We start from the raw sequence: 11,947 nt of genomic DNA, 5'->3' as shown, positions 1-11,947 counted from the left end.
TTTCTGTGTCTTCTGTTGTCATGAAGGACAGCTGTCAGTCATCCAGTGTTCAACTCTCAGGACTATAAACTCTCCCAGAGCACTGGAGCATGGTGCTGCTGATGCAAAGTGGCTCTCTATGGAAATGCTCTGACTGACTCCAACAGGGACTTGGATTACTCTGATGATGCTGTTCATCAATGGATCAATCACTTTATCAGAGTATTGATTAGGAATATTTCAATAACACTTTGACTTCTTGACAAATCTTTCAAAATGTTCGATTTAGGCTTCCCAGGACCAGCTGGAATATAAAAGAAGTCTTTTATTCCCTATGCCATACAGGCATTGAACACAGAATAACTGCATTTATTTTGCAATTTTTTTTATATTTGCTGTCTTGTATTTTTTAATAGACTTATTTACTGCCACCTGTCCATTTCCACTATTTTATATTGTATTTTGTATACTCTGTATGTTCTAAATGATCAACACTGGCCTCTTAACGGCTGGGAGCAGAGAGGCAGGACACATATGCAAACACACAGAGTCAGTGAACTGTAGCTGTCCTCAACATGTCATGCTGTTTCCCCCTCAGTGCTGACAGCATGGACCTACATACAGTGGCAAGAAAAAGTACGTGAAGCTTTTGGAATTTAATGGTTTTCTGAATAAATTTTTCATAAAATGTGATCTGATCTTCATGTAAGTCAAGGGTATTGGCAAATATAATTTGTCTAAAATAATAACGCAAAAGTTTTTTGATCTCCCATGTCTTTATTGAGAACAACTAAAAAAACTGCATCGTGCTTGTGCAAAAAGTACGTGAACCCTTGAGTTAATGACCTCAAAAAATCTAATTGGAGTCAGGTTTTAGCACACGTGGAGTCTCGTTAAGATAATGAGTTTGGAGGTGTGGACTACAGCTACTTTGACTTATTAAAAGCCCTCAAACTTTTGGAGTTTTTGCTGTACAAGAAGAACACACTTATGTGACTCGCCAAAAAGAGCTTTCAGAAAATCTATGATCAAGAATTGTTGATTTACATGACGCTGGCAAGGGTTACAAAGTTATTTCAAAGATTTTAGAAATTCATCTGTCTACAGTTAGGCAAACAATCTACAAATGGAGACACTTTGGGACTATTGCTACTCTACCAAGAAGTGGGTGCCCAATCAAAATGACACCAAGATGAGTGTTCAATAAAGACATGAAAGATCAGAATTTGTTTATTTTAAACACATTGTTTGTCAATCCCCTTGATTGAAAAGAAGATCAGATCACATTTTATGACCAATTTATTCAGAAAAACATGAAATTCCAAAAGGTTCACATACTTTTTCTTGCCACTGTATTTACATATTCACATGGAGAGGATATTGAAAAGTCTGGTAGTAAACTGATCCAGTGACTTGTGGACAGTTTTGTTCTGTCCTTCCAGTTTGGTAATATGGTCTTTTTTTTGATAATGATTAGTGATATTAATATTAATGTAGGTTTGTCATGTTTCTAATGTGAAGATTTCACCAAGTGAAACAGTGATGAGTCTTTATAGAAGGCTGTGGCCAGTGTTGTAGTTCTCAATATCAGTCTTGGTCTCAAGACCACTCTTTGAAGTCACTCGTCTCGGAATCTGCCGAATTTTTACTCTGTCTTGTCTTGTCTCAGATCTTTGGATCCAATCCCATGATCTTCCTCAGCAGACGGAGATCACCCAGTTCTCATGGAATATTTTAACTGCTAAGCCAACGTGGACAAGAAGTCTCACAAATGCTGAGAGGAATGGGAATTTGAAAATCCACATTTTAATAACATCTGCTGAGGAAAAGTATGTGATATGATTAAAAGCTCAACAACAGCTACTGGATGGATGTTGTGAAGAGATAGTTTTGCTGTTTCCAAAGTCAAGAATGAACATGAGATTGTAATGTGATATGAATGGATGGTGTCATCTTGAGTTAGCTGTGTGATTCAGCTGTCTGTGCTCTCTCTGCAGGTGATGGTTAGAGCAACTGGGAACAGCTGAGGATGTTCCCAGTAGCAGGAGGTTATTTAAGTCTGGATGCAGTGCAGCCCTCTCTCTGGCTGACTCTCCACTCTGCTGCAGCTTTGCTCCTCTCCCGTCTGCTTTAGTTCTCTACTCTGCTCCTATCAACCTCTACAACACCCTCACATGCGTATATTGTCCACTCACGCCCATCACACAATACTAACTTCACTGATATCCCCATCCCATCATTGAATTATTAAAGTTAACCCTACAAGTCCCTGCTTAAAAGCAGTACACCACCATTAAAAGCAATCCATGTTTGGGACAATGATGGCATTGATCCATTAAAAGGATGTTTTTACTGCACTAACTTGGACCTCTTCAATAGCTTGGACTTATTAATTATACTAGTATTTTATTTAGTGTGGAAATATGCAAAAGAAAGGTTAAGGCCAGAAATGTCTGACATTGACAAACATATGAACACTCTTAAGGGGGGGGCAGGTTTAAATGCATTTTATTTTTCATGAAAATGTTTCAGTGCTTTGTAAAGACAATTCAGCCACTCAGCTGGGATGACAGGTGTCAAAAATGTACTTGGTTTTGAGAAGGATGTTAATACCATCCCGTCCCCATATACCACTGAGTCCTCACATCCCACCATATCCTCACATACCACAACATCCCCATATACCACCATGTCCCTATATACTACCAAGTCCTCACATACCACACACAGGGACAGGGATACAAGGTTGGATAATCAGGGCTGCTCGGACATTTAAAGTGCCTGGTTCTGTTCAAGCTGCAGTCACAATGTGTGGAGATGCTGCTGAGCTTTGAGAGGGGCCTCCGTCAGATGGAGAGTGGAACACATTCACTGCTGTGGTCCATCAGCAGGAGGCTGGAGGGAACGACAGAGGCCATGGACCGCAACTCAGCCCCCTCTCCCCACCCTAAAACCTCCATATCTCTGAGGCGTTTAGTATCCAGCGGTGTTCCAGCAGTGACTCCATCCAGCAAACATCCAGGCAGTCGCTCCAAGAGTCTCCTCACCAGAGGTCAACGCCAACGTGGAGCTCAGACAGCAAACGCTCCTGAAAAGGAAGAACTCTGTTTACTTCTTTTAGTTCTTTAGTTTCTGGATTTAAATTCAAATGGGCACGGTGTTGTATTTGTATTGACATCATTTGAAATAAACACCGTTTTAAAACGTTCAAACTAACTGTGGTTAATTGTACTTCTACAAGATAGCTTGTATCAGTTGTTTCTTTCCTGTCGTAAGGTTGGATTTTACAAGCACAACTATAAAATAAACAGTTTTTTAACAAATAATTTTGTAGTAACTAATGTCTTACATTCAGGGAGTGGGGGGGAATGTGCTGCAAATACACTACATACAAAAAGAAAGCATTCATTTGCACTTTATTGTTGAGTGCCATGAATTACTAGAAATCTACCCATAATCCCTTACTGTGTGATGTGGAAATGAGAAACAACAATGTCAAATGTTAGACATCCAATATTAGAGGATATATAATGTAAATGTCTATTTTCAACTCGTTCTGCACAAAGCAGATAGATTAACTTGCAGGTAAGAATTAAATTACTCTGAAATATATATTTAGGGTTGTTATACTAGAGAAAGATCTCTGTCATGAAATCCAGGTACTAACTTCAACAATAATCTTATATAATCTTGATAGAATTTTATCAAACTGAAACCAGTTTGAATTCGAGGTTTCCTGAGTGTCTCTTGTGCTCCAGTAGTAGGATAGTGTTATTGGGTCTTAACAGTCTGAATCTCTTTAGGAACTATTCTGTTCCAGTGGTTGTATTTTTGTTGCTAATGCTTTTCTCTTCATTCAATGAATATTGTAATGGGTGGTGAAGATACGGAACGGTTATGTGTAAGTCTATGTGCTTTAAAGATTATTGATGTATACATAGTGTGTGTGTGTGTGTGTGTGTGTGTGTGTGTGTGTGTGTGTGTGTGTGTGTGTGTGTCCTCAGTGAAGTGTATCAGTCTCTGCAGTATCTTCCAGCTGCAGCAGTCAGTTCAGTTTCTGTTCAGTCTGACTGAGGGAGGTTTTTGTACGACGCTTTTTCACTGTGTGTACACACCCCGACTGTTGATTTCATGAACACTATGACAGTAGTAAACTGCTGCATCTTCAGTCTGGACTCCACTGATGGTCAGAGTGAAGTCAGAGTTTGATCCACTGCCTGTAAAACGATCTGGAATCCCTGATTGTCGCTTAGTAGCATCGTAAATGAGCAGTTTAGGACTTTCGCCATCTCTCTGTTGGTACCAGGCTAAATAGTGGGCGCCGCTCCAAGTATAAACCCTCCGACTGGTCCTACAGCTGATGGAGACGGAGCCTCCCAGAGCAGAGCTCACTGCTCCAGGCTGAGTCACTGTGACCTGGCCTCTGGACTCTGAGGATACAGAGACAAAAACATGAAGCAGCGTCACGGTTTAGTCGGCTTCATTTCAGAGGGACGGATGTTGATAGAGGAGAGGAGTTTGATTCTCTGGACTTTACCTGTGAAGCAGCAGCAGAGGAGAGTCCAGATGAGGACGGAGATCAAAGTCATGTTTTTGATGAGGAGGATTTCTGTGTCTTCTGTTGTCATGAAGGACAGCTGTCAGTCATCCAGTGTTCAACTCTCAGGACTATAAACTCTCCCAGAGCACTGGAGCATGGTGCTGCTGATGCAAAGTGGCTCTCTATGGAAATGCTCTGACTGACTCCAACAGGGACTTGGATTACTCTGATGATGCTGTTCATCAATGGATCAATCACTTTATCAGAGTATTGATTAGCAATGTGTCACTGCTCATTGTATGAGTCTTTGGTTTGAGTCCATTATTAGACTATTTTAGTGGTACCAAATATATTAAGCACAAGTGTTACAAACCACCTTCCCTCCATAGGTTTGCTTCTACAAAAGACTAACGATACTCATACAACAATAAACACAACACAAGATTCAGTGTTAACTTACATTTTGTTTATCGATGTGCATGAATAATATCCCCTCTTTGAGGATAAAGGTGGGTTTAAAAATATACAAACATATTTGCCAAAACTAGCGGGGCCAGAGGGGGTCGAGGCTTAATATTATGGGGACACTGGCCAACCCCCTCCCAGAACCACTGATTCACTACAACACAAATCAATCAAATCACTGTGTGACAGATTATTTTTTCATTCATCATTTACAATAAACATGTTAAACATGTTAAAAATAAACATTGATAATTATCTAGATTTGGGCCAGATTTATTGGGGAATTGTTCACTGAAAGAGAAATTGATATTGTTAGTGGATGTTTAAAATTTCATTTCAAGTAAAGATTAAATACATTTTCATAGTTTGAGCATTAGTTTTAAAAATTTTCACCCAGTTCTAACATATAATGTGTAAACTGTGAATGTGTTTTGGTGAGTTTGTTTGTGTCAAAGTCAGAGAGCCGTGTCTCTCTACAGTGAGAGGTTTTTGTACGGCGGCTCAATGACTTTGTATCACTGTGGTACACGTTCGGTGGAGGAACCAGACTGAATGTTGGAAGTAAGTTCCTGCACAACAATAGCTAATACATTATTGTGAAGTAATGTTTTAAATTACATTTTTGAATGGGCAGATAAATGTTTTATAGATTGAAATGTATTCATATTTTTATTCATCCTCCTTTATCATGGAGACTAACTCAGAGCAGCATCAATAAATATTTCTGTCAATTTAAATAACTTGATGATGAACACAAAACTTATATTCTACTTAAAATGTTTAAGGTTAGTCTTTAATGTTACACTATGAATATGTCATATTGTTGCAAATTTTGTTTGAAATCTTTTGAACAGTTTGCTAAATAATGACATGATAAGAACATTTCATTGTTTTCAGTTGATTATTTGTATTTGTTTGTTTCCACTAAATACTCTTAATTAATGTATGGTTATGGTTTAAGAATTTGTGAAAGATTTGACATTTTATTTCCAGTGTATAGTTTGATATATATCAGCTCATTGTGTAGATGATTCTCTCTGTGCTGATTTACATGAGAGGCTTCTTAAAGGGAAGTGAAACAATGTGTGAGTGAGTGACTGGTGGAGCAGAAAAACCATCTGACAGAAACTCCTTAAAGGAGAAAACCAACTCTCACACAGTCAAGGTGTCCAAGTGTCTGCTGGTTGATTGACAGCTGTGTGGTCCCTGTCCTCTAAGCTGATTGGTGTCTCCTAGGTGATGTCCGTCCCACCCTGACGGTGCTGCCCCCCTCCAGTGAGGAGCTGCTGAAGGGGAAGGCCACGCTCATGTGCCTGGCCAACAAGGGCTTCCCCTCAGACTGGAGTCTGGCCTGGAAGGTGGACGGCAGCAGCAGCAGCAGCAGCAGCTGGGAGGAGAGCAGGAGCCCCGGGGTGCTGGGGAAGGACGGCAAATACAGCTGGAGCAGCACCCTGAGGCTCCCTAAAGACCAGTGGGAGAAGGTGGGCTCTGTGACCTGTGAGGCCACCCAGGGCTCCCAGACTCCACTCTCAGAGACACTGAGGAGAGACCAGTGTTCCCAGTCCTGACCTGACTCACTGGGACTCTGCTACTGGTTTCACTCTGATACTGATCTCAGTCTGCTCTCTGCTACTCTCTCTCTCTCTCTCTCTCTCTCTCTCTCTCTCTCTCTCTCTCTGTTTATGTCTTTCCCTCACTCACTGTCTAATTACATGTTTCATTGATAAAGTGTGTTGCATGTTTTAATTTTGATTATTTTAACACAATAAAGTACTCTTCATCGAATCGGTTGTTTCCATGTCTGTTATTGTAAAAGAAACTTTCCAATCGTCTTAATAGTTCCATAAATCTAGAAATTAAACTCAACTGAGTTTAATGTAAAACTTCCTAGACATTTCTAGAGAAAGAAACTATAAGGTAATTTAATAGCATGTTTAATATATTTTGAAAACACAAAACTAATCAGATAATCATTTACGTGACCCAGACAAGATAGAAGTGAATCCATCATTTATTCCGAGTTCTTTAAAGCTCATGTGACTTCAGAAACTGCTTCACTGGAGTAATTTTAAATTAGTTTTTGTAGAAAATCTGATTATTTCAATATATTTATGAAATTCAAATATACTATTTCTCTCATAAATGAAGTGTTTACTATTTTGAATTGTTTTTAGATGTGTCTATAGAATATAATGAATCTGGGTAAACTTCAGAGACTGAGAAGAAATAATTGCAATTGAATTATAAATTAGGATATCATCAGCATATCATATTATAAAAAATATTATCAGCTGTGTGATCTCAAAATATCACATTATATATGCATTTCACTATCAACACAAGTTCATTAAAACATTTCATGTCTTAAGGTGGGTTGGAAAATAAACTGACTTGAATATGAATTAAATAAATTTCGAATTGTACTTAAACACTGAAATAGAAATAAATATTTGATTTCACACCTAAACAAACTGGTGTTAGCTTTAGTAACTTATCTTCTTTTCAGATGTCGTTTGTTCTGATTTTAAATACAATGTTAAGTACACTTTTTCAACAAGACTACTATTATAGCTTACTATAGTATGATCAGTATTTCCTGACATTTTTCTGTTATATAGACTTCAGTGTCAGTCAAACTTCTAAAGTGTCTGTGTTTCTTTAGGTTTATGCAGCCGTTCATTCAGATCAGTTCCTCTCCAGCTGAGGAGGTTTTTGTACGACGTTGTATCACTGTGTGAACGGGTGCTGTAATCCTGCTGACAGTAATAATCTCCTGCATCTTCAGTCTGAACTCCACTGATGGTCAGAGTGAAGTCAGTTCAGACTGAGTCCCACTGAAACGATCTGAAACTCCAGACTGACGGGACTGAGCATTATAAATCAAGAGTTTTTCTCTGTAGCATTTCCATGAGCTGATTCTTTTAGAAAGAAGTGATGAGATGATGTAATGCAGGTCCCATCTGCTCGGTGCAGCCTGACAGGGTTTAGCTGTGGTGTCCTACAGCAGGTATGGAGCTGGTGGGAAAGGATGAAAGTCAAACTCTGGTCAGCACCACTGTTACTGCTCTCCTTGACAAAGTCAATGTGAGAGAAAGTCAACAGATTCTTTGGGTTTTTCTCCCAACAATAATGGTCACCACTGTCATCTAATGTGTCTGATCTAAAGCAGGTAACAGGTAGATGGGAATGACCTGCTGTGCTGTGCTCTTTGATACAGAAGTGGTTTTAGATCTTGTGGTAATCTGATCTCCTCAGTGCATAACTTCATATCACATTAACTGTTCTGATAGGAACTTTTTTGGCATTTATGTTTCTAGTAAAACTTTGTTCATCACAATGTGAAAAGAGTCTTAAGAGTCCACCACTGTTTGTTTCATTAGCGATAGAAGTCGACACACGTTCTTCTCATCATATTCTGTTCAAAGTTCCCAAAACAAATACTGTCTTCTCTCTGTCGTCATTACAGTCTGCTGCAGCCAAAGACTGGAACTATCTGCAAAAAACCACTAAAGCTGAAAACTTGTATCTTCATGTCAGCTTTTAACAACTCTGTTATGGACCTTCTCTCTGATACATGCGGCTGTTTTGGGAACCACAAGCATTCCCTCCCCATTATCTGTCTGCTGTTTACTGTTGCCCCATGCTGATTGTTGTTGTCTTGCTGCTGCTGTTTAGCTCTGCATGTTGAATTAGTGCTTGTGTTTGTTGCTCGTGTTCTGTCGTCGTTTGACACCATGCTTGTGTGCTAGACTGTATGTCATTTCTGTTCTGCTTGCTGTGATTGGGTGGAAGTAGTGGAGGTGTTGGAAATGTTTGGATGTTTGCTGTCATCTCTTTAACTGACAATATGACAATGGAATTGACATTTCTCTATTAGCCCTTACACCCTCCCTTAAGAGGCTTTGCCTTTTGCAAAGCTGACATTGTAAATGTATATGTGTTTTAAATGACTTGCCTGGATAAATACAGGATGAAAAAAATAATAATTAAAAAACTCAGACAGGTCTGTGTCCACAATAAAACTAATAATGAAACATGTTATTTTGGTAACTGTAATGGGACTATTTTTACAAACTCTTGATAATTTATTGTGTGTGTGTGTGTGTGTGTGTGTGTGTGTGTGTGTGTGTGTGTGTGTGTGTGTGTGTGTCCTCAGTGAAGTGTATCAGTCTCTGCAGTAGCTTCCAGCTGCAGCAGTCAGTTCAGTTTCTGTTCAGTCTGACTGAGGGAGGTTTTTGTACGACGCTTTTTCACTGTGTGAACACCCACTGACTGTTGGGATAGTGAAGACTCTGACAGTAGTAAACTGCTGCATCTTCAGTCTGGACTCCACTGATGGTCAGAGTGAAGTCAGAGTTTGATCCACTGCCTGTAAAACGATCTGGAATCCCTGATTGTCGAGATGTTGACCAGTAGATTAGCAGTTTAGGAGTTTCTCCATCTCTCTGTTGGTACCAGTGTAGATAGTTCCCATTATAAACATTCTGACTGGTCCTACAGCTGATGGAGACGGAGCCTCCCAGAGCAGAGCTCACTGCTCCAGGCTGAGTCACTGTGACCTGGCCTCTGGACTCTGAGGATACAGAGACAAAAACATAAAGCAGCGTCACGGTTTAGTCGGCTTCATTTCAGAGGGACGGATGTTGATAGAGGAGAGGAGTTTGATTCTCTGGACTTTACCTGTGAAGCAGCAGCAGAGGAGAGTCCAGATGAGGACGGAGATCAAAGTCATGTTTTTGATGAGGAGGATTTCTGTGTCTTCTGTTGTCATGAAGGACAGCTGTCAGTCATCCAGTGTTCAACTCTCAGGACTATAAACTCTCCCAGAGCACTGGAGCATGGTGCTGCTGATGCAAAGTGGCTCTCTATGGAAATGCTCTGACTGACTCCAACAGGGACAGGGGGTTTCCTCTTCAGTGCTGAGAACACTGACTTTATAAATTATTCATGATATAATGCATAAAGAAATTGAGAAATTGGATTGGTTTACATTGGCAATTTGGGTGAAGTTGATTCCGTTGAATTACTAAAACCTATTAAACTGCATAGTCTTCATCACACAGCCAATGTGCATTTGTGTTCTCATTTGAGATCCATACACACAATTACTGGTGTGAAATGTAGAAATTAAAATGCAAAATGACAGATTCTACCAACAAGGATCTGTGCACTTGTTTTATTGATGTAAAATCATTTCAGGGTTGACAGAGAATGAGAGAACACTTGTTTGAGTATGTAGACATTTCAGTAATCAGCCCTAATGCAGAACATCTGTTTCCCTCAAACAAGCCCTGACAAACATGAACAATGTGGGACACAGAGGAACAAGTCATTACAACCAACTGCAACAAACATTCTGGATTTAAACACAAAGCTAAAAGTTCCTCGAGACCAATAAACTTCAACATTGTTTAACTTTTTTCTCCACACTGTCTCTTTTATGCAGCTTAACATATTCAGCTCCTTCAAATCTAAAGGGAAGAGAGAGGATGAGAATATTCATTAAAATGACTTCAAACAGGTTCATAAAAGTCATGTTGCCGTCTTGAACTTTAATGTTTATTAATTCAGTTTCAGATGATTAATGGCCTTTGTCAATCTTTGTCAGAAGGTCTTTAATTAATTCTTGGTATAACATGTGATGTCATGTCTCAGAGATGGGGACTCAAGTCTGAGACTCAGACTCGAGTCGCACTTAAGTCGCACAAACAGTGACTTCAAACTTGACTTGCGACTCGACCCAAAAGACTTCAGAGTTGCTTTGAGACTCGTCATCAACCTGTTTTCATGCAATTATTGCTTTTTAACTCTAAATGTATTCATGTATTTCTATTTTCCTTTATTGGCGCATACACGTTGTGGAAACGTATGACGAGCTGCGTGTCCCCTGCCCTTTGCCATAATGTGCAACGTAACACATGCACTATGCCTTATGTGTGCGCACTCACACATAAAAAAATACATTGACAATGGCAACACCAAGTCCTCCTGGAGTTGTACCTTTTGTCATTAGTTTTGCTTTCAATAACTTTATAACAAAAAGTGGCAGTAAGCTAACAGCTACATGTAAGGTGTGTGGTACCAAGATAAATGATGGTGGATCAACAATGTCGGACTTCATCAGACATCTCCAAACGCTCCCAGATAGGTCAGTCACCTGCAATGTGAAAGAGACGTTACATTTAGCATATATCGTCACAGGTAACAAGCTAACCATCGCAAAGTGTTGTGCTAATGCTGAGAACAGGCACATTGTATCTTTATAGTTAGTAGTTGCTGAGGCTCAGACATCCATGGTGTACAGGAGGAGGGATTGACACTGAGATGCATGTTGTTCTGTAATTGGTGTGGCGCTGCCACTATTCTCTTGATTTCCACTTCGTATTAAGACATTTGTTTTTAGTGAAAGAGACGTTATATTTAGCATATATCGTCACAGGGAACAAGCTAACCATCGCAAAGTGTTGTGCTAATGCTGGGATTGCCTGGGAACAGGAACATTGTGTCTTTATAGTTGTATCCATATGATGTGACAGACTTAGGTTAGTATTTCACCAGGTCCGAGGGCTAGAGGGATGTGTTAAGTAGACCCCATAAAGTTATCCTACAACTGATTTTGATACTATCACTGTATGGATGGTAGCTACAGGACATGCTTTGAATTCATAAGATTTAACAATTCAATCAGGAGAGACTTCGTTTCAGATATGCAAAGATTTATTGCACGAATGCATGATATGACATGTACAGTCTTTGGAGATTAGACTCCATTATTAAATGATTTATAATTAGGGCGTCAGAAGGCCAGTAGCTGATCCCCCGATGGAGTCTAGACACTGATGCCGGTGTGAGGAACCCGAATATAGAACTGTGATTGGCTTGTGAAATAGATGGCCGCTTCTGATTGGTTAGATAAAAGTGAGCGCCTCTAACAGCTGTTCAGTTTTAGAAGAGAGAGAATGT

At 39.7% G+C, this 11,947-nt stretch overlaps 3 gene segments (V, D, J or C); 1 reads left to right on the top strand and 2 right to left on the bottom strand.

Annotated features, from left to right (window-relative positions):
* LOC114568581 (Ig kappa chain V region 2717-like) overlaps positions 1-2,670 on the bottom strand; it is a 4,745-nt gene extending 2,075 nt beyond the window's left edge. The window contains 1 exon segment of the V gene segment in view: positions 2,568-2,670. Within this exon segment, the coding sequence occupies positions 2,568-2,670 (103 nt within the window).
* Positions 2,671-5,457: 2,787 nt separating this feature from the next.
* LOC114567733 (Ig kappa-b4 chain C region-like) lies at positions 5,458-6,769 on the top strand. The segment is given in 2 exon segments: positions 5,458-5,545; positions 6,221-6,769. A coding segment is annotated over 1 exon segment (261 nt).
* Positions 6,770-9,212: 2,443 nt separating this feature from the next.
* On the bottom strand, positions 9,213-9,716 carry LOC114567904 (Ig kappa chain V region 2717-like). The segment is given in 2 exon segments: positions 9,213-9,557; positions 9,665-9,716. Coding segments are annotated over 2 exon segments (375 nt in total).
* Positions 9,717-11,947: the final 2,231 nt, after the last annotated feature.

This window comes from Perca flavescens, chromosome 14 (genome assembly GCF_004354835.1).
Source record: "Perca flavescens isolate YP-PL-M2 chromosome 14, PFLA_1.0, whole genome shotgun sequence".
Taxonomy (NCBI): domain Eukaryota; kingdom Metazoa; phylum Chordata; class Actinopteri; order Perciformes; family Percidae; genus Perca; species Perca flavescens.
Note: the sequence above shows the minus strand (reverse complement) of the source record. Positions and strands in the feature narration are given on the sequence as shown.